Consider the following 27,746-nt stretch of genomic DNA (forward strand, 5'->3'; position numbering starts at 1 on the left):
CTCATTTTCCTCCCATTCTCCCACTCTCGCATCTGATAATCGCGTTCCGTGGGCTGTATTCGCACTTGACCCTCAAGGTAGCTGCTCTCCGAGCTCCAAGTCTTATGTGTATATACTCGTACGTAAACGTATTAGTTAATGAGCTAATGGCTTTTCCGGGCCCAAGGTTGGGGCCGACTCATCATCATCCTGTAGCGTATAATTAAAAGTTGTTTGTGCTCACAGAGTCTGCTCGCGTCGTTACTAATTTTTGCCCCCACCTTCTTCCTCTAATTGCAGATTGAAATTTTCCTCGAGCTTGATTTCTAAATACATTTTAACCACGGAAAATTGACTAGAAATTGCCAGCTTAGCAATCATCACCAGACAACGGCCATCAAGGAAACTTCACACACGGTAAGGGAATTTACTTTCTTATAAGTGCGCACAGCTGCGGTCAAGATAATAGTCCTATTTCCTGGGTTATTTGTATAAACTTTTGTGGCTCAAATTCAATTTGACTAAAATCCTGTTTATATTTGAATGTTGTTACACTTACTCTAAAACAAACTGACCGCATCTGTAAATCGTTTATCATAGTTTAAGTATGTATTCCGCACTCGTAAATTATAATGCCAAAGTGGCAGTTTTGGAACAAAGCCAAGGCAAAGTGCCATAACTTACTGCACTGTCAGCCGTTTGGGATCCACTTAATGTTTGCCACAAACTCGCTTTCAAAGTTCCTTTTATTATTTGCAATGGTGCTTTGAGAACTTGTCACTTTGAAGTTCGAATAAATAATGTAGTATTGGCTACAGCTACGACTTAGTCACTAGGTTAATACTCGATGTGTCGCCTAACCAGCGGTGGTCTTAAGTGCTTGTCCGCTGAGGCGACGGTCAAGCTCCACGGTATCCAAGGTGATGTTGTACTTGACATGATAGCCATTGTTATCCGCCACATAGTTGGCCGTTTCTACGTACACATAGTTGTTCTCCTTGGCGGGAAAAACGTACGAAGAGGTTCGTTTGCCCGTGATGATCAGTTCGGGTTCCGCGTCAGATTCCTCGGACGTATCCTTGAACTCCCCCATTTCATCGCGCTGCTGGTTGGCTTCCCTGATGCTGGAAGGAAATAGTTACAATAGCAAATTCAAAATCAAAATCAAAATGGAAATACAATCAACTACTCACTGAAATTCGTAAAGCACTTTGGTGGCGGCATGATTTTGATGGATGTACAAGACAAAGAATACGAACACCAACAGGCACTGAAAACATTTTAAAAAACTTATGTTTACTCTGGCTATTTGTTTTTAGAGGACTTTGACTCACCGTAGTAACTCTGATCATTCTAATTTACGCTGCTTTAAGGCACTGAATGAACGGAATCCCAGATGAGATTACGTATTTATTTGTTCTGTGTTCTTGCAGTAGTTGCAATCTCTACTACGGAACTAGTAAAACCGGTCCGTAACATTGCAACTGAGAGTTCTCAAACTGTCGATTCGCACCAATTATTCTTTGGACAGATATAGAGAGAGATATATCTATGATATTTCTGATTTTTCTGATGTGCTGTCGGCAAACGCCCCAAACGGGTTCCTCCATTGCTATTGGAACTGTGGCTATTGACTGGATTTAATAATTGGCCCCAGCAATGCTGATTGACAGTAATTGCCTCTATTGGAGCGTCTAGTCTCTGGGGGTTTCTGTGTCATCGCTGGCTTTGGGAAAAGCCCTGGAAAATCTTCTGTTAAAATAATGTTTTCGGAAAGAAATTTCCCAAATCAACACGTTTACCGATCTTCGGGTTTATTATTTGTTAAGAAATTTAAACAATCTTAAACCTTTAGTTAGTTATTGATACACAAATCTCAAGGCAAATAAATTTTAAGGGTATTCTCTTAGCCCAAGACTGAGAGTATTCTCAGGAGCTGCGAACTCAACCGAGTTCCGATACCCAGGGTTGTGGGCTCGCAGTCCGCCGGAAGATTGGGCACATTTTCCTCATATGTTCCTCTGTTGAGCTGAGTTGTAGTTGAAGTGGAAATCGGTGCAAGTGTCGGTAGAGGTACCACTGGTCTCCCATTTACGACTACGGGATCACTCGGCGTACTACTTGGTATTTCAGATGGCGAGATCAGGGAGTGAACCCTTTCCGAAGGTGCAGCCTCCATAGGTGTGCATAGTTTTGGATTTGCTGGAGGCTGGACAGGGTCCGTTGATAGGTTTAAAAATGGCAGGCTGATGCCAAAAGCATTGGCAAATGCCACACAGCCAAGTAGGAGGACTAGAAACTATATATGAAGTGAATTGGTAGTTAATGTAGCGCTATAAAATCCGGTTCGAATTGATACTAACACTCTGTTGCATTTTTGATCTGATACTGAAGCTATATCGCTGTGACTGTTCGATTTATATTGCACCCCTTGTTAGTTAGGAATTCATAATATTACACATTCCGATACATAGCAAATGCAAACGGGTTCAGTGTTATGACACATGCCGATTGACTTTAAATAGAGTCTAGAAAGAATTGTTCTCGGTATGAAGAATTTATTTGATATTTTGTAACTTGTAAATGAACAAAATGTACTACTTTTTTAGCCCACTTGATTTTTAACTAACGTTTTAAGTGTTTTAGCATCTAATCGGGATCCAATGCCGTCGGGAAGGGTTTCGCAATCTTCCTGAATTTGATCTTCCGTTTCCAGGCGAACTTCGGTTGTGGTTGAAGTGGAAGATGGCTTCAAAGTCGGTTGGGGTAGAAGTTTCTGAGGATTGGGTACACTTTCATCAACCCTTTCTTTAATTAATTCCAGTGCCCTTGTGGCCAATGGAATTAATCCCATAATACCGCTGTGAGGTACATTCCTTTGGCCATCGTCACTGCCAACTTGAATTGGGCTTAAAGTGGAAGTGGGTTTAAGTGTTGGAAGAGGCACAACCCTTCTCTCGCTTTTTCTCGATATACTATCAATATCAGTGTTGATTTCCGTGGAAGTTGAGGAGGAGCTGGGAGCAAGAGTTGGAAGCGGCACAGATTTTCTGGTACTGGAAACTCCAGGCGGGATGGTACTTTGGAGCACTTCATTTGGCTCTAAACTTGTAGTTTCAACGGTATGGCACTGTTTAATGTTTAATACCTGCTTAGATGAAGGCTGTTCGTAGTTTTCATTGGCAGATGGTCTATTAGATGCCGTTAGAAAGAGTTGGCTTAGACCACCAGCATTTACAACGGCGATCCAGCCAAGAAGCGCAAATATAATCTATAATAGGTAAAATTATTAGCGCTATTTGTCAATGCAATCCGTTTTAATTGCATACTTACACTTAGTTGCATATTCGATTTGATACTGAAGCTCAATCTCGCTAGCAGTTGATTTTATATTGAATTTCCAGTTAGTGAGATTCCCATTAAGATAGGAATTGAATGAAAACGAGTTTAAATTGTTAAATCAGCTTTGCTTTAATCGATCACTTAGAAGTTTTCTTGGTATGTACTAATTTATTATTAAAGAAAACTTATATAAATGTTATTTAATGATTTTCAAGTTTTACTCAACTAAAAAGAGGGTTTGTTATTATTTTTTATAACCAGTGTTTGAAGAGTTCTCGCATTCAATCGAGATCCAATACCCTCGGGAATGGGTTCGCAATCATCCAGACTTTTATGCACGGTTGTGCCAGAAGTTTTAGCTGATTCCGGAGTAATTGATGCGACCTTAGGAGTGATGCCTAGTCCTTTTGGCTCTGAACTCACAGTCTCGATGGGTTTGCAGGGTTTCAAACTGGGTTTCTCCTCCTTGGACGACGGCTGACCCTTGCTTACATTAGGCGATGGGGTTTTTGATGCCAGTTGACTTGGTGCCAGTGAATTTGCAACGGCCACCAAGCACAGGAGCAATACTATTATCTTTATGGAATAAATTTATTACAACTTTTTCACAATCCGAGTTTCTTGGAAACCTACACTCAGCTGCATTTTCGATTTGATACTAAAACTTGAACTGTCTGGCACTGACTTTTATATCGAACTTATAATGCTAATACTTTTCCCATTTGGATTAATTAATAAAAACTGGTTTAGATTACCGATAGATTACGGCCCGTACATTAAGGCGCACTAAAAAAAATTTTACAAAATGTTTATTTAAAAAAAATACACAATTCTCAATAGTTAATCCTCTGGATAAGAATTGCAATCCTGTTTATCATTCCCATTTTATTTGGTAAATCAAATATAAACTCGCTCGCAATTTCACTTTTTTCATTTTTATGCATATGGTATTTTGGTAAAAAAAATGTATAGAAGTTCTTAATTTTACATAGCAAGTATTAGTTATGTTAACCTATGGTTTCTTTTTAGCGAGCGTTTTTAGTACGGGTACACTAAGACTTATAAAAAATGGGTTCATAGGGTTATTATCATAAGTTTTTGCGTCATCTGATGATTCCTTGACATTCAAATCCGTGAAAGAAATCGACTGCTTGGATGTATCTACACCCGAACGGATATTTCTTAGGACTGGCGAATGACTATCATAGTTAGGATAATCTATAAGGCCGCACGTGTTATGGATGATCAAAAGCACAAGGAACAGAAAGAATTTCTAAAGATAAAATATTGATTATCTTTATATTTGACTTATTAACATTTGACTATATTCGCACTTACTATAGGTAGCATTTTAATTTTGATACTGAGGCTCGAACTGATTGAGATTCAGTTTATATAGATTTGACTTGAGATATTATATTATCCAATCATCTAATCCTGTTAAATTCTGAATGGCGTGTGAAAATTTTTGACCGATCCGATAATAGAATGTTGATTGAATCACGAATAAACAAATTGAAATCAAGTCGAGATGTGGATACATATGTACATTAAAGTGTTTAGTAATATTAATGGCTTAATAATTATAAATAAATAAATTTTTTCTGAATTAGTTCCGATTAATGTAGATCTATGGATCAGTCAATTTATGCAAGGATCTTTAGTAGAGTGGCGCTTAGTCTTGGTCCAATAGAATCTGGTCCGCAATTTTCATCAATAATTGGATTACATAAGATGGTTGTATCTTCTGCATTTGACGGATCACTAGTGGCATCAACTTGAACGGGTAAATCTTTAGAATAGTTATCCTTTGTTGGTTGCCGCCTGAGAATATTTAGCAGCTTTTGAAATCTTGCTTTTGATTTCAAAAGTTCTTGTTCAGTGATGGCATTCAAATCGTTATCCTTCGCTCTGTTCCTAATTTCATCTTTGAACCAATCATATGAAGAATGGGAGTCCTTGTGCACTAGAAATTTGGGATTCGTGGTGGTCACGTCCTGGCTCTCCGCACTTCCGCCGCCCCAACTTAATCTCAATAATACAAGCAGGCATACAAGGACAGTGCACAATATAAACTGAAAGGATTAGACATTATTATTCTGTGGGATTACAGGGTTAAACGTATTTAGTACTTACAATCGCTTGCATGTTCAGTTCTCTTCTGTTATGAAATTCCACTTGGTTGTGAGTTTTATATCGACGTGGCGCTGTTCGTTAGTCAGTAATGCATAAAATTACCCAGGTAGACAGATCGTTCGCATATCTTACAGTTTTTTATAGTGGGGCTACTTTTGTATGGTCGTTTTTTGAATTGGGAAAATCTATTTTAGACCAAGCATCATTAATTTGTTCTATATTTATAGCTATGAATGATATTTTCTCACGGTATTTCAGTAGTCCAGTTCTTAAAGCTGATTCATTCCCAGAGAATTATGAATAAATTTGATTAAGATAATGTACCATATAATCGTTTGCGATGAGAAGTGCGACAAACCTGACTTCTTGGTAATTGCCACCCTCGAATGGCACACTTCTCATGACTCATTAGTTCTCCTATGACTAGTAGTGACTACTAGTAGTGTTAAAGCCTGTTCTAAATGTAAACAAACGAAGCACGTTTTTTATACTCTTGCAAAGGGTATCACTATTACGTTTGTAGTTTTAGCCTCAAGCGAGACTATAGGGTATATCATATCATATATATTGATATCAATTGTAATTAAGTGCAATTGAAAGATTATTACGGTTTATATGCCCCAAAATAGTGGGACTCCCAAGAATAATTGCAATAGAAGCCTCGTTACTACTTTATTTACAATAACATTATGCAAATTGTGTTAATTACTGGCTCAACTTCCAGCGTACAAATTAATCAATGGGTTTGATTGTTTAAACCATAATATAATTGCAATTACTTTGGGTTAAAACAATAATGCACACGTTATTGTTTTTAATACTCGGATTCTATTAATGATCAAAAAAACCAACCACTTTATTTATTACTCATTAAGTCACGGAAGGATCTCTCTTTTATTGCGTCTCAAGATACTGTAATCGATTTCGTTAGATAATTTCTCAGTAAAAGCTATACTCTAGTAGTTACTGCAGTTACATTGTGATATTATCTTATATAATCCAAAGTTATTTGATAAATTTCCTGGGGGTTCATGTGGGACTTTCTCTAACTGCGTTTTAAAGTTATTTAATCCGGTTCGATAATTAGTTTTAGCAGGAACTCTCTTACCAGTATTCTCAAATTTCAACAGTATTCAACACAAGTGTGTCAATTTAAATACGAAACTTAGTCGCTCGATGCTAATTGATGTATTAAGGAAATTCTAAGGCACTAATACCTAATTACCATAGTTAGTGGAGCAGATCAATGGCACTGCGCCATAGAATCTATTACAAAACCAGCCGGGATCCACAGCTATATTGTTTCGAAGATAGTATTACTGAAAGTGGTTCAAAAATCCCCTCCAAACTGGGGCAAAATCGATAAATTCGCGTAATGCAATTAAAATCATACAATAGATATTAGCTTGAAATTGTTTATTACAGCAAAATTAATAATGCGGGTAAAATAACAACGGATTTCGTTTTGCTTAGTATACTTTTAAATGTATAGAAACGTAGTTCTATAACTATTGACAATTGTAGCAGGTATTGCCAAACATTTTGAGTTTAAATCACTTAAGGATAATCAGTCGGTGAGCTTATTAAATGGGCTTAAACGACACTTAGGCTAAAATCTTCAGCACCTTGGCTGATAGATTGTTGACTGGTTCCGTGGTTAATCCTGCGCCGGCATTGGTCTTTTTAGACAGGAATGTATAAGGATACTCCAACTCGGCTGATCCCTGACACGACGTGGAAGATTCCTTTCCAAGAGCTTGGCTTGGTATCGCGACTCCTTGGGAATCGGTTTTAAGTAGCTGTCTGCGATTTGCTTATCCCAAGTTCGGGTGGGGGCTTGGCTGGCTGATTGACTCTCGTGCTAACTGGTTGTTTGATGTGTCTTCTGGCGTCTGGTAATCGTAACTGTAAGTTTGCAGCGTCAAGCGTCTCGGCTTTTATACGATTCTCGGCGAGCGTGGAGCGGGTGCATCCGCCCATGGCACACGACCGCCACTCGCCGGGTCGCCGGGTTGCGTGGCATGCGGAATTTTCCCATTCAACTGCCAGTTCACAGAAAAAGCACCGAACTCTCCAATTACGGTCTATAAAATTGACACTATATTTAGCCCTTACCGTCATCTCGATGTCTAGACAACGGCGATCCATCGATCCAATTCAGCCTGTAAGCTGGTTAGCTGGTTAGCGGGTTTGGATGATACGAAATCGAAAACCAGCTGCTCGATTGCGCTGATTCACAGCCATGTTTGCATATGTTTCGCTTCGAATTACATGAGAATTCTCTGCATATTTGTGGCTTTTGATTCACACTCGGACTTTGGACAATAAACTCATAAAACGTTTTTGGGGTTGTTCATTTAACGAATTTTGCTCGATCATCGTGAGTTTGGCTTCATTCAGACACGTAAAAATATTGCACGAATGTTCGCAGGCGACCATGAATGTTAATAAAGAAGAATATTTACCAATAAAGTTTTGTTTTTTATTAAAGGTCATGGACATCCTTGAACGTTGTCTGAGTTTAACAAACAGAGGAAAAATTCTAAAAAAATAAATTAAACTCTTTTCGAAACTGGAACTATGTAAAAATTTAATATAAGTTATGGTGTGATAGTCTAAGATTTTATGCTAAAATAAGTGAATTGGTTTAAATATGTCAATTTTTCCTCGGTAAACTCCCAATATAAATTGTGTAAAAAATTATTTATAATGCAAAACACCCAAGATTACAAATAATTTTCGAGAGGGGATATGAGAGTTGAATCTTTGAAGATCTTCATTTGCTTTTCTTACGCATTTTAGTTTTACAATTATCTGCTTGGTTTTTAGTGTCGCAATATCAAAATTCCAAATTAAAAGTATAACAAACTCTTAACGTAATAATCGAAAAGTAATCGAAGTACAACACTAAAAATGAAAGCAAAGTAAATATTAAAAATATTTTTAATTTCTGTTGTTTGTGTTATGCGAAGCAAACTCACGTGTATCCCCTCTTCAAAATTATTTATTTTCAGACAGAAACAGAAAAAAGGGTGTTTTGCGCCTCTGCCCCCCAAAAATTAAACTATTCCAAGCAAACTCAGTAGGCCAGACCTTAAATGCTCTAACCAAAAGACAGCGCGATCCCGACGAACGACAAAGAACGAGGACGACTGAACCAAAGCAACCACGGTGTGGTCATTTCTGTACCGGTGTGCCGCTGCAGCTCCTGGTGCCGGCATGGGTGCCAATGTGTCGCAGCTGGAGCGGGAGATTGGCTCCGATCTGTTCCCGCCGAATGAGCACTACTTCGGGCTGGTGAACTTTGGGAACACCTGCTACAGCAACTCGGTGCTGCAGGCCCTCTACTTTTGCAAGCCCTTTCGCGAGAAGGTCCTCGAGTACAAGGCCAAGAACAAGAGGCCCAAGGAGACGCTGCTGTCGTGTCTGGCGGATCTGTTCTACAGCATTGCCACGCAGAAGAAGAAGGTGGGCTCGATTGCGCCCAAGAAGTTCATCACCAGGCTGCGGAAGGAGAAGGAGGAGTTCGATAACTATATGCAGCAGGATGCCCACGAGTTCCTCAACTTTCTGATCAATCACATCAATGAGATCATTCTGGCCGAGCGGAATGCAGGGCCCAGCAATGGGAATCCAAAGGCCACCAATCAGGGCGGAAGCACAAGTGCCATGGCCAGCAGCATAGCTAGCAAGTCCAGCTCAACGTCCAACTCGAATTCCAACTCCAATTCGACCACAAACTCAAATGGCAACAGTAGCAACTCGACGGGATCATTGAATGCCAATACAAGTGTGCTGGATGCCAGTGGCAGTCTTACGGCCACCACAACGCCTATAATCTCAGGGAACGGAACGGGAACCAATGGGGCCAACTCGGAGCCCACCTGGGTGCACGAGATCTTTCAGGGCATACTCACGTCGGAGACCAGGTGCCTCAACTGCGAGACGGTGAGCAGCAAGGACGAGAATTTCTTCGACCTCCAGGTGGACGTGGACCAGAACACCTCGATAACGCACTGCCTGCGGTGCTTCAGCAACACGGAGACCCTGTGTTCGGACAACAAGTTCAAGTGCGACAATTGCTGCAGTTATCAGGAGGCGCAGAAGAGGATGCGTGTGAAGAAGTTGCCCATGATCCTGGCCCTGCATCTCAAGCGCTTCAAGTACATGGAGCAGTTTAATAGGCACATCAAGGTATCGCATCGCGTTGTGTTTCCACTGGAACTGAGGCTCTTCAACACCTCCGATGATGCAGTGAATCCCGATCGTCTCTACGATCTGACCGCTGTGGTTATCCACTGCGGTTCCGGACCAAATCGTGGCCATTATATATCCATTGTGAAGAGTCACGGACTGTGGCTACTATTCGACGATGATATGGTGGACAAAATCGAGGCTTCCACCATCGAGGACTTCTACGGTCTGACCTCGGACATACACAAGTCCTCGGAGACGGGCTACATACTGTTCTATCAGTCGCGGGACTGCGCCTAATCCTACTACGCTGTCGCCCATTAGAAGTTAAGCTGAAAGTTTCCAATCTCCTGTGCAAGAATGCCCCAAAAATTGTATGTCTTTTACTATCTAACCAAGCATAATACCACACAGCTATCAATAAAGATGATCATCAATAAAGCAACCGATTGGTCTAGGTCAGTGAGCCTTGATGGCTGTCAGGGCCAGAATCTCTGTGGCGGTTCAGTCAACCCACATGATCACCTGGGGGCTTGCCGGTGCGCACGTAAACAAATGTGCGATTTCCCGTGGCAAAGCGGTTTCATTGTGGCTCCAAGCTGGTAACTTACGCGACTGGCTGGCTAATCGCTTAGGTAACCGGCGGCCGATGAATTTCATCAGAAATCCCCGCGTCAAATCGTTCGGGAGGGTCGCGAGCCACAGAGGGAACTAACCACCGGTCACACAGCTGGTTTGCCACCAATAATTGCCCACCTTTTGGACAGCAGCGGATGATCGCGGGGTCGGCGGATCAGCATCGCCGCACACTTAGTCACGTCGTCGGGTGAAAAGCACGTGAGGAATATGCAATATTGGTCAATGGAGTGGGAAATATGCAAATCGCATTGGATCTGCAGCATAAATCAAGTGTACAATTGTATGAAGTTTTGAGAAGAGTTACTTAACCGATTAGATGGAAAGTGACACATCGAAGGCAATGGAATGCGGCTAGAACAATGAGTAGATAGTTTTACTAAGAAGTTTGTAATGCTACAAAATGTTTAAAAAATCAAGAAGCTTGCTGTTTTAAAGTGACTTTTGTATTTTTTGTTATTTCCTACGCGTACCATTAGTTTTTTCTATTAATGCTGATTAAATTTTGTAAGTGTGTATCTGCATAACAAATCTATTCGGCCATAGATAATGGAAAAAGCTTTCACATAAACACATTTCCTTTTGCTGGAGAGAAAACTGACATTGACAGTTTCGATGGTTATGCAACATAAACAACTTATCCAACAGAGATTCAATTTCGATGTTTTTGTTATTTATTAGTGTAATTTTCAAGGCTCCTCGCCTGCAGTTGTTGGTGTTGTCTTGGCCAGTTATCTGTGGATTGGCAAATGACATCGTTAGGCAACGCCAGACCCACGTAAAGATAGTGGGCAAGTTGAACAGGTTCATCGGAAAGTGAGATCCATGACAGATTTATGCATTTTCCTAATGACGTCGTGTTGAGCGCGAGGAGAGAAAAGTATATTTGAATGGGCTTTAATTGATTCGATGTGGTTTGCAAGCAACACGGGAATTGGTTAACCCACGACCTCTAATTCATATTAGTAACCATAAAGCAATTAGCAATTATAATGACACATATAGTTTAAGCAATTATTATTCCCATCTTGTGACCATTAATAAATTTATTAATGGTTAAATAAAACAAACATTGGCGCTATTAATCTATTTATCATTAGTTATTTCACATATCTAAGGCAGAAAACTAGATAAAGTTACTTTTACGTTATACATACTTTCTAATTTTTATGATTTTAGGATCCAACCCATTTTGATTATTTCCTGGTCTGAAGAGCATTAATAGTTCGATCAAACATTTCTTTTCACAAACTTTAAAGTTTTGTGTAGCTTGTCATTGAAAAGATTTACCAATTTGTTCGTGGACAAGCGTTAAACGCTATTGACAGCCGAGGAGCGAAGACATGTGGATGGATACATAGATAGTTGGATAGCTGGATAGTTGGATAGTTGCACGCATCGAGTGGCTGCGTAGGTTTTGTCTGCGTTTTTTGTCGCCTGTCTTCGGACTCCTCAAAGTTGGGACTTCAGACTTGATCGATCGGTTTTATCTTATGGCGCGAGTAGACTATTCCGCATTTTATGGAGCGGTAATTACGCATGATTTCGACTTTCACTTTATGACAAGAAAAAGCCCACTTGACGCAATTTCTTTTGCGCTCAGTACGTGAAAAATGTGTGCACTATGTGTGGCATGCATTCGGTTTTGTTAGTCTTGTCTGGTGGCATGCTACGCAGTAGTTTGTGAACCAAATTGACATTTGACATATTGCTGTTGTCAAGGTCTGCTAGTGCCAAGCCAAAAATCGGAGGAAAACATCATACATGCGGTTGTCACAGCCATGTTGCAACATCTGCTTCAGTTTTCATTCTGTGGCCGATTGTGAAATTGTCAATATGTTTCAATATTCCCGTTCAGGACGCACGGTTGTCAAACTAGGAAGCGATTCGCCTGTTGGTTTGTGCAATCAAATCTGCTTTCTAGCAAAGTAGATCCGTGTAGGTTCCCCCTCGTTGGTTTCTTCATTGAAAACTGAGCCTCTTTTTTCCAGTCTGTTCTTCGGGGATAATGAGTAAACAAAGTGGAGTCTTTAATTAGCCCATTGGCCACATGTGACGCTTCGAATGCAGGCACCCCTTTTTCGCAGCGATCTTTCGAGATTTGTCATCGCGGCACTGACATAATTACGGCCTGCTGGAAACTTAAATATGTCATTAAATATGCTTCTATAATATTTGCCCTTGCTGACGGCTGAATGATAAACGACCATGAACATTGGGGCATCTATCAGGGAAAGCCATCGGTAACATGAGACTTTCCCTTCAAATAGCGAAAACTGGGGGATTTGAATTACAAGTTACGCGATTTGAATAATTCAAATTTATAGCATATAATACTTTAAACGCAGTAGCACTTAGTTTCATTCATCTAATGTACACTAAGTATGTTTAATCCGAATCATCAGTTTATTGGCTTAGATAGATGAACACATATCAGCTTCAAATGAATTGAATAAATTTATTCGATTAGTATGATTAGCTGACATAACAATCGATCTAGTCACGAGTTATAATAATTCCTTTAACATTTATAGAATTAAAGCAGTTTGCAGTTTATAACTAAACACTTAGTCTTAAGTGCTTACTAACTTATAAGCTGGTGAAATAGTCTTTTTATGAAACAAACTGACTGTAAATTAAACTTTTTTGAGGAATACTTAAACTTGCTGAGCATTTAGACGCCAGAAAATGGCCACTTTTATCACTTCTTACTCATGGCATTTAAACTGGATGGCTTCCTCGTCAAGGATTTCTCTTTTTTGCGTCTCAGGTTGTGCGCAGAGTTTTTCGCGCAGCATGGGATGGGATTGGGATGGAATTGGATGGGATGATGACCCTTAGCCGGGAGCAAAGTGCAGCACCGTGTTGGGGAGTCACATCTTAAATCCCACATCCCCTTCCATTTCATCCGAGCTCATCCAGTCTTGGAGGTGATGGACCCACCGCTAGGCTAGCGGAGCTGCACTTTTGTTTACTTTGGCAACTTATTTTTGTGCAAGACCATTAAAACATACGCTCCTCATGCGGGAGGTCAAGCAATGCACAAAAGATATAAAAAGATGTAGATACTATACTAGTTCGCTATATTCGAGGGTGGATTGTTCCATGCTAATTTGGCGGGGGCCATAATTGGATCAGCAGTTGGGGGCAAATGGATTTGTCATACTTGACTGTGGAAATCAGCGGATGAGTCATGGTCCCTGCAATTGTGGAAAAACAACTAAATTCAATTAGAGCTAAAACCGAAACATCAATATAGGAGGGAAATTCTGAAATCCACCTAAAAGTATGCCATTTAAACTTTCATTCACCATCCGTAGATCTAATTTATAATTTTTGCTGTGTCTGGTATTCTAATTTATGGATTATGAACACGACCTGCTTTTCCCCCTTTCAACACACACAAACATATGGCATCCGCTGATCTTTCGAAGCCGACAATAATTAATTGACAAATAAATGTAGCAGAAAATACAAAAAAAAAAAAGAAAGAAAAGCGACAAATTTTGCGTTTGTATATATACGTTTTCGTATCTGCATGTAAACAAGCCAATTGTTGTTCATTGAAAGCGATATCTATGTATCTTTTTTAGCATTCCCCGTCTGTTTGAGGTTGATTTAATCAGCAGCAGTACACCAAAACAGCTGATAATAGATAGGGGGTATATGTATGTATATAATATATCCATTTACAGGGTGTTTGTGCTGTGAATGCCGATGATTACTTAATGTATTCAACTCATTCATGCCCTGCCTTTGTCGCCCATTCGAATCTCATGGGGAAAATGTACATATGCGCATTTATAATGATTTTATTGGAAAATTGGTAAATGTAGTGCGCTCCACTGACTGATGATCGCCTGTTTGTAATTGTTAATGAGCACTTGTGCATCGAACCCGCACTTTGAACCCCCCTCGAACTCTGATTCTATGCTATAATTTTATGTGCGGTGTTGAGTTTCAAAGAGGGGCACATGTTCGATGTTTGCTTTGCTTGCAGCACGTGCACATGCGCCGTGCCGGGAAACTCGGATCTTCATCCTGCCGGAAGAGGCGTCTTCAGGCTCTTCGAGCACTATTTACCACCATCGTTGTGTAGGAGGGATGTTTGTTTGGCCGGACCAAGTGGGCACTTCTTTTCGGTTTCCCACTTGAACGGCTTCATTAGTCGCAGAGATAAATCAAAATCTGCAGTTGATTTACTTACCAGATGGTCGGCGCTTATCTCAGTGATTTATTCGACTGAAGAGGAAATGTTACAAATAGTTTTTAGTAATTTAGAAATTGTTTTATATCTAAGGGGATCTTAATTGTGATCTATCGCTTAGTATAAAAGTTAACAATGAAATACTATATTATCATTTGAAATCATTTCAAACTGATAAAAGCACATAAGTTTAACAACAATCGCCCTCATTAATCAATAACAATGACTTGTACTTACTACTTGTTTGTATAATTAGTTAAGATTCAACTAGAGATTTTAATTATTCATAATATGCCAATTGAACTGTTATTGTATACAGTGCTCTAATGGTAGATTGTTATCAGACCAAAGATCAAATTAATCATTAATCAATAATCCTGTGGAATAAGATTATTTTTATTTGTTTCTAATAGTAGTAGCAACTTCCTCAATTTATCTGATAAGATACCCTTTAATAACTTATGGATACTAAACGCCTTTATCGCTTACAATCCCACGGTATCCAAAGGGTTGCACTTGCTGCGCCACAGATGGTGCTATTAGCCGAATCCACGAAGTTGTCGCTCTCGTTTTCACTTTTCGCTGGAGTCCGTGCTATATGTTTCCTTATTTTGGGGTTAACTCGGCGATGCACCACATTGTATAATGTTCCGTGCGTTGGGGTACTTCGTGCGTTTTCGGGCGCTTTTCATTCTTTTCACTCGGACTCGGATACACCCCGAAGATACTTACACTGGGAGGTGCCCTCTCACAGATACTCTCGCACACACACACACACACGTAGAGGCCTCGTCGCTTTGTAGCCGTCGCTTCGCCTCTTTTTTTCGGATTTCAGATTGTCGTTGCCGCTCGCGTATTTTCATTTTCAGTCAGTCTCCTTGGGCTGGTGCAACTGTGAAAATGTGCGGAGCGTTTCGCTTGTGAAAGCCTTGATTATTTTCCATACATATACATCTATATGTATTTCTTATTTTTCGTTTCACATTTCGCTTAATTTGTTTACGCGTCTCGTCGTCGGTTCGTCGTTCCGTTCGTCTGGTGTGAATAATAAACTCGTAGATACTTTGTGTGACGCAGCAGCAGCATCAGCAGCAGCCCAATCAAAGTGGAATCACTTAAAGGGCTTTAATTGTGCGTGGGCCGAGCCCCACAGAATTATCTGAAAGATACTCGTTAGATTGGCCATCTTGAGTGCATCGTCGGTGGACGAGAGTGTCTGTGTTTTTGTGTACTTGCTTTAATGTCTGATACGAACAAAGGAACCAAAGTTCTCTTTGACAACGAACTTTTTGGGATTATCTAATACGCAATCCGTTTTTTGGGTAAAGTAATGCCAGCATTTAACAATTATTTATGAGTTTTCTGCAGTAGGAAATGAGATCATCTGAAGTCGGCTTCTGTATCTAATCACTTATCAGGTTGTCAGTTGCATTTCTACCAGCCTCAAGGCTTATCTTATCAACTATAAATAGTTTGGCATGCCAAAAGTGTTTACTTAAGCCAAATCAAAGCGTTTTCCAACCGGTTGATAAGCCCGATTTGCCTGCCAAAGTAGCAACTGTATCTACATCTGCAAATAGCTTTGACCTTTTTGCCAAACCAAAAGACTTCCGCGTCGATATGCACACATGCGTTTGATGATTTCGTAATTACAATCGGCACACAAAATAGAAACAACATCGACAATGCGGCTATATCTGTAACTGCATCGCCATCGGGGAAAATGCAGATGCATTTTCTTGGGCTGCCTCATTTAATTGGCGGGCATGGCGTACTCCGCCAAAAGAGTTTTCCCGCTGCCATTTTCTAGGCGCAATGTAGGCCAACAAGTACGTTGAACTAAACTAAAATGCTGCTCTAGAACAATGAGGATAATATATATATACTTATGTTTACAAAAGAGGGCTTGCCTACGCGACAGCATAAGGGTTTGAAACTATATCTTTAGGAACCAAAAAGAAAGTAGCTAAACAGATAATATTTTATATAAATATTTTATAAACCAATCTTGTTATTAAACTTTTATTGATTGCAATTGGCGACATTAGGGGACAATGTGATGTGTCATTTTCCACGCAATTCCCTTAACTTTTCCGCAATGCCAACACCTAAACAAACACTTTTGTAGGAGTTCAAAATGTGATTGAACCTGGTGGGGGGCTACACCTTGCAGCTCCAACTGGGTGAAAAAACTGTACTTTCGCATCGGCTACATGCGCTGTTTATTTTTGCCCCGGCCGCGGAAAATTGCAAGGTGCAAAGAGAAATCCAAATGAGTTGCGTGCGCGAAATCGAAATGCATCTGCAATTTTCACAATATTTTCGCAGTGCGTCGGCTTCTTTCTTGCGTTCGTTCCCAAAACATTATGTTTATGATTTCAAGAACTTCATGGCTCTTGGCAAATACAAGGCAGCTGGAGCGTGGCCATGGACAACTTGCCACCATGTTTATCGGAGCTGCTTAAATGCCGCTTCGATGCGAGAGCACTTTTCTTTTCCAACATGGTACATATATGTACTTGTGCGTTCCACCGCCTTGTGGCGGAGTGTATGTTGGTTTGGTTCCTATGTATTTTGGCCGCTTGCCAGATGCGGCAAGCCGTTTGGCATTTTCCGAGCCAGGTCCTTGGTGCGCCTGAGCACTCCTCAGACTTTCCCTTTCTCGATATTGAAACGCAGTCCTGAGGGTTTCCTTTTTCGAGCGCAACGCTTTCCCCGGTGGTTGGTGGCCATTTTGCGATCCTTTGTCTGTCATCTTACACTAGGAAAAAGAGGTTTTATATATCCTGCATTTATTACCATTTTTGTAGCAATTTTTGGTCGAATGCAATTGCTATTTATTTGCATTTCCCCCCTGTAAAATGTATAAAGATATTGTATCTTTTGCTGATGTCAAGCATTAAGTATGCAGATATATCTCCTATATTCTCATTATGTCAAGCACCTGGTGGATCTAGATATTTTTCTTTGGCAAGCTCATGTGCGCTCTAGATAGATTTCAATAGCAAACATTATGACACATGCTCGCCAAAAAGTCGGACGACAAGTTAATATTAATGAACTTGGCTAAGTTTCTTTTCGGCCAGCGATTTAAATTTAGACACCTGCGGCGAGCCTGGCCAAAAAGCTACAAGGCTTCAAAAGCCCTCGGTTCAGCAAGGATGGCCATTTCCGTTTTTTGTGTCGGAAATTCGAGGCCATAAATTAGGCGCCTTGAGGGTTTTGGGGCTTTGCTGCTAACGCTTTTGCTAACGAGCCACGAATGCAGTTAATTTGCACGTCAGGAAGGGCAAAAGGAATTGCATTCCGAGTTTGGCCCAAAGCCGCAGGGGCATAAATCGACGGTGGCAACACAGCTTTTGTTTATGCCACATTGTTAGTTTGGTGGGTTAATTTTAGACGTTTTTCGTCGAAACTCCGCATTAAAGTTTAGAAAGAAAAAGAAAACATAAAAGTCCCAAAAACCGACTGCAGAAAACTCGTAAATTATTTTTATATGCTTCTCACACCGAAAACATATCAACAGACACAAAACTTTTTGTGGGCTGAACAGTGTAGCACATACACACGAACAATATGTGTTATTTTTATATATAAAACTTGGTCCATGTGTCGTATAGAGAAGAGAAAACTTACGCATCAAGCATAACAACATGTATAAATAGCCATCAAAGACTACGAAGAAATCAAAATGAAAAGTGCAGCATAGAAGAGAAGAACCGAACGGAAAAATCCAAACAAAATGTGCAACCAATCAATGGAGTTGAACCGCTTAAAAAAAAGAGCCAATAACTAAAAATACAGCAATACAGAGGCAAGAACATCTTGGCAACATCGCAGCGTTGGTCCGCAGCGGACTGGCCAAAAATAAACCGGCAGCAACATACGCCTGCAACAACTAGATGTTGTTGCTGCTGCTCGCCTTCATCATGAGATTCGTAGACATTTCCAAGCGCTGTGCCGCCTGCTCCAGGGCCGGCATCGATTGCACCCACCACGGCGGCCAGAGCAATCCGCAAACTAGCGATGCCAACGGCAACCACACGGCCTGCTGGCAACATGTCGCCGGTGGCACGAGCAACAGCAGCAGCACCAGCAGCGGCTGCGACAGCAACAGCTCCTCCAAGGAGAACTACTATGTGCCGCAGCAGCTGCAACATCAGCGGCAAAGGGCTGCCAAGCACAGCAAACCCGGCAACATTGGCGTTAGTCCGCAACAACTCGAGCAGATACGCTTCTATCAGCGCATGCAGCAACAGCAGTTGCAACTGTTGCAGCAGCAGTTGCTGCAGCGTCGGCGCCTGCAACAGCAACTGCTGCAACAGGGTGTGCCCTCGCCTCCAGCAAATGCAACAACTACAACGGCGGGTCTCACCTGCAATCAACAGTATTTGCGACAGCAGCGAATGCAGCAGCAACAGCAGCAGCAATATGTGGACCACAACAGCAACAATGACAATGACTATTTGAACAACTATCTGAACAACAGCATTAACCAGCGAAACAATGGTAGAGTTTTGGGCCAAGGTGCGCTCTTGATAAGTTTTAGCTTTTAATTAAAACCAATACTACTTTTAGTGCCTAAGATATAAAGAAAGTTTGAGTTTAGCTCAAACCTTTCTAACTTTTGAGAGATTACTAAGGCGCTTTAAGCCTAAAAGTTAAGATTTATAGTGGGTTATTTTTGTAGGAAATCTTAACTATGACTTTATTACTTTCTTGCTGAGCATCACACTGATTAGCAATAAAGAGTAACCATGTTGAGCCACTGCAGTGGTGGATTAAAGATCTTTCCTCGTACAATCGTCGCATCTTTCTCAGCTCTGATCTGACGCAACCACTTGAGCATCTCGAGACGGGCTTTTGTAGTTTCAATTAACTTTAATTGCGATTCGAGAGGCCAGCGGTCGACATTCGTCACTGGCACTCCTCTGTCCAGTGCTCCAATGCTGGAGGGGATCACCCTCTGGGCGCGACTGCTGAATGCAGCTCGTATCTACACACAAAATGCATTAAAATACTTTTATTTGTCCGTAATCTTGCGCTGGCCCAAATATGAAATGGCTTTCCATTTCATATTTCTCTACTTTTTTTTGTTGGGATGGGGCAGGTTGAAAGATGGCTGGGCGGGAAAAACATGTGCTTTGCCACTTGTCGGCTGTCGGAAAAGTTCGCCGAGTCGGGGGAGAATCTATTTGAAAACTATAATCTCTTGTGTCTGCACTTTCTGGGAGGTTCCCCAGCTCGCTACTCCTCCCTTTTTTTCCGCCAGATTTTCCTGATTTGTTTATGTGCGGAGTTAATTTTAAATTTAAATTCTGTGCCCGATATACCATAACAGGAATTGCATAAGAAAGTTGGAAGTTGAATGTCGTAGCCAGCAACTGCAATCGATAGCAATGCGGCAAACGAGAAGGTTTTCCTCGGCACTGAATTACCGCTTTGAGACATGCAACGCCATCAAGTTTAACCTTTAATTGCCGCTGGCGGACAGGCATTGCATGTTGCATGAAGATGGTTAGCCTGGCAAGATGGGAAAATGTCACATTTTCCAATTGAACTTTTTAGTGGCGACGATACGATGTGATGCGATCCATGGGTGTTGACTCGTAAAAATCTCTTAGGCGTATAAAAATAATTTTTACAGCTTTTCGTTTTGTGGCATAGAGGGAGTCGCGAGTCGGGAGTCTGTCAACCGAATAGTGTCATCCTTATTTGCTACAGCAGGGTCTGGCATCGTAAAAATTAATTGAAACATGCCAACAATAGATGGGCGCCTCCGTCAGTCAGGTTTTTACTGCTCCGAAATGTGTGCGGCACGCTAATGTCCATTAGAGGGAGCGGGCGGAAAGTGCAAATGGAAATGGGGATAGATCATTAGCCGGAGTTGGTTTCGCCCCGCTGCTGTGGCATCTTAATTGAGCCAAGTTCAGTGTCAATGCTGATTAGACAATTAACATTGAGTGAGACCATGGGTGGGATTATCGATAAGGTAGTTTAATCAGTGGTATTAGAATTAAACGGAGATATGAGACTTTATTTTAACGCATACAATTTCCTTTTCTGCTTGCAGGCACCAAAATTCGACGTGGCATGACAGAATTCTCAACAAACAACGATCACAGCAAACCGCATTTCACCGCATCTCAGCAGAAGCCGCATCAGAACTCACCCATCCATCAGCAAGCATTCACTCCATCCAATCCCAACTCTCACCCACATCTGCTTCAACGATTGGCCCAACAGCAACAGCAGCAGCAGCAGCATCAGCGTCCCCATAAGTTTCAGCAGACCTTGGCCTTTAGCCAGCTAAACAACGGCAACAACACGGCTGCCCACATTCTGCCCGGATCATCGCCACATTCCCCGCTTAGCTACCGCAATCCGCTGAACAGTCCCAGCAATTCGCCATTCAGCAACACGGCACAGACGACAATTGGGAAGCGCTTCCAGCAGCAGCAGCTGACCGATCGCTTGTTGCAGCAGCAACATCTGCAGCAGTGCCAGCAGCAGCAACTGCAATCGCTGGGCAGCAGCGATGTGGAGGAGGATCTGGCTGCGGAGGAACTGAGCGAGGAGAGTCTCAAGCAGAATGTGGCCATTGTGCTGAGCAATTTGGATCGGTATAACAACGCGTTGCGCAGCATTATCCTGAATGAGCAGGTGAGCAGCAGCCTCATCACGCCCAGCGACAGCCTCCTGTTTGGCGAGGACTCGAGCGGTTTGCTCTACTGCGACAACGACAACTCTAGGAAGCATCAGGGCAACAATAACTTTGTTCTGGGCAAGATGGCAGCCACACCAGAGTCGGACTACAATAGCAATGCAACCACGCCGGGAGGTCGCAGCAGCGAGCAACAGTTGCAGCAGCAGCAACAGCAACAGCAGCAACTTGGGGTAGGTGGGATGCTTTGTGGTGGTGGTGGCGGTGTCGGGATGCGGGAAACTACTAATGGCGGTGGCAACAATCTCAACTGCTCGTTGGCCTCGTCGCACGACTTTACTCACGACAATTCCGATTACCAGTGGTTCCTGGACTACGGCTATCGAGATGGCTGCGGCGGAATGCAGCGCAGCGTTTTGAGTTCCCTCTCCGCCTCGTACAATGCGATGGGGGATCTGATCTACTATGAGGATCTGGCCAAGAATCTGGACGCCAATCTGGCCGAAGTGGACATGGAGAGTTTCCGGGCGGAGGACATACATTCCCTGCTCTCGCATCTGCCCGCCTATTGCAAGAGCTTGGGCGGTGCAAACAGTCGCCTTCAGCAATCTTTGCTGCTTCAGCAGCAACAGCAGCAGCAACAGCAGCTACAACAGCAACAGGTGCTGCAGCACAGCAATATGTTGCAGCACAACATGTCCCAGACGTCGACTACCTCCACAAACGAACTGATCGACAACTCCTTCTGCAAGTCGGAGTTGCTCTTTTCGCCGGTGAGGGAGTCGCACATCTCGGTGGATTCACTGGATATGGACGCCTATCCGGATGACGGCGAGATTATACTCACCTGCAACAAGGACAACTACACGATCGCCTTTGAGGGCAGTGTGCTATACTCGGATGATAGTTTCTATGGTGAGTAGTTTGAGTACCTAAGTGGTAGTCCAAACTTATATATTCTGTGTTCATTTTATAGCGGATCCCAGTGACATTGCCGCCAGGAACAAACAGAACTGCATCAACTTGCACAGCAATCTGGAGGACATAGTGAAACGCAATAAAGCCCTGGAGGTGTCCATGTCGCGTTCGGCGCAGGCTTTCCAGCCCATCTGTCCCATGTCGCCCAAGGGACAGGCAGCCACATCATCGGCGGCCAAGCTACAGCGGTAGGTTCCAAAAGATGAACACATGCCGCACCAGATTCGCACAATATCCTGAGGATTGGTTGTTGCCCGGGTAGTTTGTTAGACTTAAGGTCACTAAGTAAACATTACGCCATATGTTCTCAGAGACAGCGTTGTATTTATCAAGATAAACTGAACTAAATATGAGATAACTAGTTGTCCAGCTTCTGAATGCCAAACGCCATCATCAAGACCGGCGGATGTTATACATTTCCCCCTTCCTTGCAGGCTGCTCTCATTGCAATCGTGTGGGGTCATTTCAATTGAATTCAATTTAGTTCCATTTGCCTGCCGGCTGGAATATTAACGTATGGAACGAACGCTTCGTTCGGGGGGTAATTTCAAATGCAAACTGGGTCTTTTTGGCGTATATTCCGCGCCGGCATATGCTAACCTTCAAGGGTTTTTGGTTTTGGGTCGAGAAACGTGATCAGGCAAGTTAATCCTTGAAGATGGGCAATTACGGGTTTAGCCCGCATAACTCATTCACAAAACGATTAGGCAGGATAATAGAAAACCCGAAAATATTATGCAAATAAACCCAGGATAGACGCCAGCAGGTAAAGAAGTCATAAACCGTGGCAGCAACCAATCCGAAAACCTCACACCGCTTCCTACCTAAAAAACCAGAAAAAGAAAACCTTCCGCCAACAAAATTGTAATCCCAAATCCTCGACGTGTCTGTTTTGGTAAAGACGCTCGTTATTCCTTGTTTCGCCCGCTCGCAGGTATCCCTCGGGGAATAATAACACAGAGACCATCACCATAACCAGACACCTACCACAGTGCACCGTGCGAAAGAGTAGCAGTCTGCCCAATCTGCAGAACGAGGAATCCATGGCGGGCAGTTGCCACAAGGAGCAGGGACCGGAGGAGAGTGGACCACAGGCGGTTCCACTGAACGTCTCTCAGGCGATCAGCACCTCCACCATGGAGGCGGGCAAGTCGAGGTCCAGGAATATGCTGCCCATGTGCCAGATGCCCATATCCATTAGTGTTTCGATTTCGGAGAGACTGCAGCAACAGGCGGATCAGCAGCTGCCCAGCGAACAGATCACACCCACATCACAGCAACCACAACAGCAGCATCACCATTCGCACCACCATCGCCACAAGCACCGCTGCAGTTGCTCGCAGGAGAGCCAGAATTTCCACATTTCCGGCTCGGCCTCCTCGGGCAACTCCTCCAATCCGCCAGCCTTCAATCTAGTCAAGCTGTTTATTAAGCAGAAGAGCAGCAACAGTAGTGGCGGCCAGGAGGATTTGGGTGCTCAGGCAAGTGCGCACACCTGTATGGATGTCTCTTCTGGCTGCTGGCCGTCTAGCGATGCAGCCAGCTCCAGTAGTGGCTCCTTGGAGCAGCGACTTCGCAAGAAGAGTATGAACGACTCGGGCAAGGGATCGGCAGTTAGTCGGCATGACGAGGAGGAGCACTACCCAGATACGGAGACACCCAGACGTCAGCTGAGGGCCCGATCGGAGGCAGTGTTCTACGATGATGTCGCCAGCTCCAGTTCCACGGGATCGTTGACTGCGACCAATTCACCAGCACATCGTCGTCGCAGTATGCCACTAAGGAATCCACAACTGTACCAACTGGCTGCTCAGGTATCCACTGGCAGTCAAATGTCCTCGGAGGCCAGCTCGGAACAGCTAACCCAGGTGCCCAGGCGGGCAGAAGCTGGATGCGGAACCAGTACGCGTCCGTTGTCGTGTGCCTCCAGCTCCGAAATGATCACGCGCTCCATGCAGACCTCCTGCGGATCACTGAGCACCACAAGGAGCAGTGTGAGCGATCGCTATCGCTGTGTGCCGCCCTCGTTCCTCGAGAAACTCAATAACTTGGGTGAGGAGCGACAGGCGCCCATTTACGTGATCTATCCAAACTATGCCCTGCCCGATTTGGGATTCGTTAAGACTAATGCCAGCACAGACGTGATCTTCTCACCCTTCAACTACAAGATGACGATGGATGGAGCGACTGGTAGTACCAGCAGCTCGGGATCTCTGAGGAAGCAGCGCAACAGCAGCCAGAGCGTGAGTGAAGATGAAATACTCAAGACGCTGGACTACAAGCACGTTGCCGACTGGCAGTCGCTGGCCACCTTGCTGCCGTCGGAATACCGCCGGCGGTTGCAGCACATTCCGGAGGTGAAGCACCTGGTGCGGCAACTGGATGCGGAGCTATCACAACGTCCCCTATTCTGTATGTCGCCGCCGCTACGACGAAATCGCACGCACATCTGCGACTGTGCCAAGTACTTCCAGGGCCAGCAGACCCAAATGGACGAGGCATCCAGCTCGGGATCCAGTCAGCAGCCCAGCTCCGGTTATCGTGGCTCATCCACGCTGCTCACCGACTCTGAGCTGGACGTGGATCCGCTGAAGCAGATGTATGTGTACCAGTACGATCAGCAGCGCATGGATTCGGGCGTGGAAACCAGTCCTGGTAGTCAGTTAACTCAAACCCCGCCGCAACCCATGCCTCGAAGCATTCTGCGCAAGGCCCACTCCGCACAGTCGCGCTCCAAGCGCAATTCCATGATCGAGGCACAGCAGACGCAGAAGCTGACCAAGCTGGAGAAGCGTCGCAGTTTGCAGGAACCACCGAACAACTACGGTTTGGGCTCCACCGACGAACTAGCCGATGTCTTTGAGGAGGAGGAGCACAGTCAGCAGGCGCCGCCGGTGAAACAGAGGCTTTCTCGCAAGGATCTGGATGCCAGGGCACGGGCTGAGAGCTTCCTGGCCTCCTTGCCGCGTTCTGAGCTCAAGTATTACGCCGAGATCGCGTCGATTCTAGAGTCTTCCGGCGAGCATGTGACCTACGATGCTGCCGCCCTGAAAAAGGAGGTGAGCCGAGTGCTTAGCCAGCAGAAGAAGGTGTCATTCAATGATGAGGGTGTGGCTGCCGGACTGCAGCAGCACGCCAAACGTTTCGCCACGCCTCCCAACTCGCCCAACATCTCCATGGGTGCACTGAAACGCGATACAGTGGATGTGCTGGAGCAGCGCAAGATCGAAAGCAATCGCTTCAAGCGCCTGCAAATCCAGTGGGAGCTCATGAGCAAGGACTCGAGTATGCTTAAGGAGCTGGCCAACGAGGCGGCCACCAAGAGCGGCGGTTCCACGCCCACCTCGGGCAATTCGACTGGCTCCAACTCCGCGCCAAGGTCAAGGATTCCAAGGCCTGTTAGCTACCCAGCGGGCAGGTCAGTACTTTTTAAAACATACAACTCAAACTACAAAGTGCAAGTCGAAAAAATATTTTTAAACGAAAAGTATTGCATTTCGACTTGCACGTTCTCTATATCGAAAATACAAAATTAAGTGTTTTGAACCATTTATTTTATGTTTCCAAAATTTATTTCTTTTCATTTTTGGTAAACCGAACACCAAATTACATCCTTGCGTCGAAATTATTATTTTGCATGATGTTGATTTTGTTTGTGGGCCTGATGCTCAGAAGTTCCACGCCCACTTCGTCACGTACTGCCCCCGTTTTGGCCACGCCCTCACCGGCTAGGCCGGCCACTCCCAAGACTGTCACTAAAAGCCACAACAAACCCGGTCTTTTTACCTCCCCCCGCCCTAGCAGACTGACCAGCGCCCAGGAAGCAGCCGGCGGTAACAAGGTCAGCACTCGATCGCCCAGCAGGATTGTGCAGCCGAAGCGTTATAGTCTGGCCGGCGCGACCACGCCCACATCCACAACACCCACTTCGGCCAGGGCACGCACGCCCACCAATCGAGTGGCTGTTACGGCGCCAAATACGCCCAAACGCCAGGCGGTTGCCCAGTCGCCCAGGTGAGTGATTACATTCGAATGATCGCAAACTGTTGTTAATACCCACATTGTCTTGCAGACCCACCTCGCGAGTGCGTTGAGCGTCCACACGAGTCCAAGCGTCCAAGTCATCCCAATTAGTCAACGGCAGACAACAGACACCACACCCAAAAAAACAAAAAAAAAAAACAATCCATTAAGGAAAACACTGCAGAAAGCAAACAAAACATATTCAACAACAAGAAACAATGCAACATTGTAAAATTCTAGACTAAGGCTTTGTGTGCGGCTCGATTGCTTAGTTACTATTGGCCCGGAAAGTGATATTTAGATGGGAGATGATTCGATCGGGGATCACGGAGCGAGAACTGATAGCGAGATGTGCTGGTATCATTGATTGATTTTGTTGTCCTTATTTGCGGTAGAGCAGCGACCGACTGCGAGAGGAAGTAGCTAAATTTTCTTTTTTTACAAAGTATAAATAATGAAATCTATACATATGCCAAGTACGCGTAAATTAAACAAATATTTTGATGTATATACACACACAAACGATATATATATATAGATATATATATATGCGCGTAGACTCGCTTTTCCACTACCTATTCGAAATGAAATGACAAAGATGACTTTGCTACCCACAGGAAACATGATAAAGTGTATAAAATATTTTCTATACCCAATGCAAAAAGACATACATACTGTCAATACTCGAGCAGCAAACAATGCAAAAGTTACCAAGCTGGGCAGAAAAACGAGACATATTGGATACCCATATACAATAATTGAAAAGCTCAAGAACGGATCCAATCGATATTACGCCCCGGGTGCATTAGAATAAATCTTTTTTGTTGCTTTTTCCAAGCTCACGCTGATCCTCTCTCCGAATGGAAAACAAATGGAGAAAATCAAGGAAATGAATTTTTAAATTTCCAAATGGCCTTTAACTCATTTAACTGAATGCTTTGCAGTTTTTTATTCGGTTTTTTACTCGCAAGATCTGGTTTTGTTTGCATTTTATGCGGCAACTTTCATTTCGTTTGTAACGAGCTTATGCTGATGAGCGCTGGCTCAAAAAGTGATTTCAATTGTACGATATATGTTTCCAGCTATACCTACTATATTAATCTTACTATTTTATTTCTATCTATTTAATAATATCCATCTGTCTATGACATAACGTTAATTGGTTATTTAACTGCTGGAAGACATCGTTTAGTTTGTACGCCTTAAGTCAAACACTTTTCTATCTTTAATTGTATAGCCACTCTTATTGTATTATGTACAAGCGGACGAAACACATATTATAGATTTGCGGGAGAATTTATCACCAAATGGATATGCGGGAGTATATTATGTATTAAAACGAAAGTAAAAAAATGTATAAAAATACAAAATCAATAAAAATATTAATAAACAAGCAAAAAGTATTATGAAAATAAATTCAATTGTTTTTTATTTCGAAATGCTATGTGTAGTCATGAACAGTTCGTCACAAACTGTATAATACAGTTTTGTGTATGGCTGCAAAACTGCGAGGGCTGTATAACAGTGAACAGTGCGTAATACTATGTGACAGTTGATCTAAAACCTACCATGAACAGTTCTTCTCAA

The 27,746-nt window shown here is 43.1% G+C and overlaps 8 protein-coding genes across 16 annotated transcripts; 2 read left to right on the forward strand and 6 right to left on the reverse strand.

The window, feature by feature from the left end:
* The first annotated feature begins 279 nt into the window (after positions 1–279).
* LOC27206478 (ubiquitin carboxyl-terminal hydrolase 12A) lies at positions 280–10,096 on the forward strand. Of its 3 annotated transcripts, none has more exons than XM_016177305.2 (2): positions 280–396; positions 8,472–10,096. In XM_016177305.2, the coding sequence occupies exon 2, from the start codon at positions 8,677–8,679 to the stop codon at positions 9,949–9,951; it is 1,275 nt and encodes a 424-aa protein (XP_016035807.1). In that variant the 5' UTR covers positions 280–396; positions 8,472–8,676; the 3' UTR covers positions 9,952–10,096. The 3 variants fall into 3 exon arrangements, with proteins under 3 accessions (XP_016035807.1, XP_039151093.1, XP_016035808.1); XM_039295159.1 differs by having other exon boundaries at positions 8,476–10,096; XM_016177306.3 differs by lacking the exon at positions 280–396 and adding an exon at positions 8,246–8,381.
* Positions 280–27,575, forward strand: LOC6729168. 6 transcript variants are annotated; one of them, XM_016177311.3, is made up of 7 exons: positions 15,350–15,816; positions 18,115–19,021; positions 20,568–22,073; positions 22,135–22,324; positions 23,038–25,554; positions 25,809–26,150; positions 26,209–27,575. In XM_016177311.3, exons 2-7 carry the CDS (start codon positions 18,397–18,399, stop codon positions 26,228–26,230), a joined length of 5,202 nt encoding a protein of 1,733 aa, XP_016035813.1. In that variant the 5' UTR covers positions 15,350–15,816; positions 18,115–18,396; the 3' UTR covers positions 26,231–27,575. The 6 variants fall into 6 exon arrangements, with proteins under 6 accessions (XP_016035809.1, XP_016035813.1, XP_039151081.1 ...); XM_039295147.2 differs by having other exon boundaries at positions 25,941–26,150; XM_039295144.2 differs by having other exon boundaries at positions 18,115–19,003.
* LOC6729166 lies at positions 708–1,445 on the reverse strand. The gene is made up of 3 exons (XM_002104451.4): positions 1,314–1,445; positions 1,173–1,249; positions 708–1,103 (listed from the first exon to the last, which is right to left on the reverse strand). Exons 1-3 carry the CDS (start codon positions 1,329–1,331, stop codon positions 836–838), a joined length of 363 nt encoding a protein of 120 aa, XP_002104487.1. The 5' UTR covers positions 1,332–1,445; the 3' UTR covers positions 708–835.
* Positions 1,777–2,436, reverse strand: LOC27207665. The gene is made up of 2 exons (XM_016183356.3): positions 2,343–2,436; positions 1,777–2,278 (listed from the first exon to the last, which is right to left on the reverse strand). The coding sequence occupies exons 1-2, from the start codon at positions 2,352–2,354 to the stop codon at positions 1,886–1,888; spliced, it is 405 nt and encodes a 134-aa protein (XP_016035816.1). The 5' UTR covers positions 2,355–2,436; the 3' UTR covers positions 1,777–1,885.
* Positions 2,518–3,450, reverse strand: LOC27209063. The gene is made up of 2 exons (XM_016184576.2): positions 3,313–3,450; positions 2,518–3,250 (listed from the first exon to the last, which is right to left on the reverse strand). Exons 1-2 carry the CDS (start codon positions 3,322–3,324, stop codon positions 2,585–2,587), a joined length of 678 nt encoding a protein of 225 aa, XP_016035817.1. The 5' UTR covers positions 3,325–3,450; the 3' UTR covers positions 2,518–2,584.
* Positions 3,432–4,109, reverse strand: LOC27209366. Its single transcript, XM_016184801.3, has 2 exons — positions 3,955–4,109; positions 3,432–3,897 (listed from the first exon to the last, which is right to left on the reverse strand). Exons 1-2 carry the CDS (start codon positions 3,964–3,966, stop codon positions 3,547–3,549), a joined length of 363 nt encoding a protein of 120 aa, XP_016035818.1. The 5' UTR covers positions 3,967–4,109; the 3' UTR covers positions 3,432–3,546.
* Positions 4,274–4,882, reverse strand: LOC27208527. The gene is made up of 2 exons (XM_016184095.3): positions 4,660–4,882; positions 4,274–4,594 (listed from the first exon to the last, which is right to left on the reverse strand). The coding sequence occupies exons 1-2, from the start codon at positions 4,669–4,671 to the stop codon at positions 4,334–4,336; spliced, it is 273 nt and encodes a 90-aa protein (XP_016035819.1). The 5' UTR covers positions 4,672–4,882; the 3' UTR covers positions 4,274–4,333.
* LOC27206726 lies at positions 4,609–7,928 on the reverse strand. 2 transcript variants are annotated; one of them, XM_039295160.2, is made up of 3 exons: positions 7,573–7,928; positions 5,458–7,499; positions 4,609–5,396 (listed from the first exon to the last, which is right to left on the reverse strand). In XM_039295160.2, exons 2-3 carry the CDS (start codon positions 5,467–5,469, stop codon positions 4,968–4,970), a joined length of 441 nt encoding a protein of 146 aa, XP_039151094.1. In that variant the 5' UTR covers positions 5,470–7,499; positions 7,573–7,928; the 3' UTR covers positions 4,609–4,967. The 2 variants fall into 2 exon arrangements, with proteins under 2 accessions (XP_039151094.1, XP_016035820.1); XM_016182537.3 differs by having other exon boundaries at positions 5,458–7,928.
* Positions 27,576–27,746: the final 171 nt, after the last annotated feature.

The sequence above is a fragment of the Drosophila simulans genome, chromosome 3R (assembly GCF_016746395.2).
Source record: "Drosophila simulans strain w501 chromosome 3R, Prin_Dsim_3.1, whole genome shotgun sequence".
Taxonomy (NCBI): domain Eukaryota; kingdom Metazoa; phylum Arthropoda; class Insecta; order Diptera; family Drosophilidae; genus Drosophila; species Drosophila simulans.

What these genes read in the sequence shown, in the direction of transcription:
- LOC27206478 (XM_016177305.2), top strand. Translation starts at nt 8,677, where the DNA reads ATGGGTGCCAATGTGTCGCAGCTGGAGCGGGAGATTGGCTCCGATCTG.
- LOC6729166 (XM_002104451.4), bottom strand. An exon ending in AAAGTGCTTTACGAATTTCA is followed by an intron (nt 1,104 to 1,172) that starts GTGAGTAGTTGA and finishes ATTTCCTTCCAG; the next exon opens with CATCAGGGAAGCCAACCAGC.
- LOC6729168 (XM_016177311.3), top strand. Translation starts at nt 18,397, where the DNA reads ATGTTGTTGCTGCTGCTCGCCTTCATCATGAGATTCGTAGACATTTCC. An exon ending in GTTAGCTACCCAGCGGGCAG is followed by an intron (nt 25,555 to 25,808) that starts GTCAGTACTTTT and finishes CCTGATGCTCAG; the next exon opens with AAGTTCCACGCCCACTTCGT. An exon ending in GCGGTTGCCCAGTCGCCCAG is followed by an intron (nt 26,151 to 26,208) that starts GTGAGTGATTAC and finishes ATTGTCTTGCAG; the next exon opens with ACCCACCTCGCGAGTGCGTT.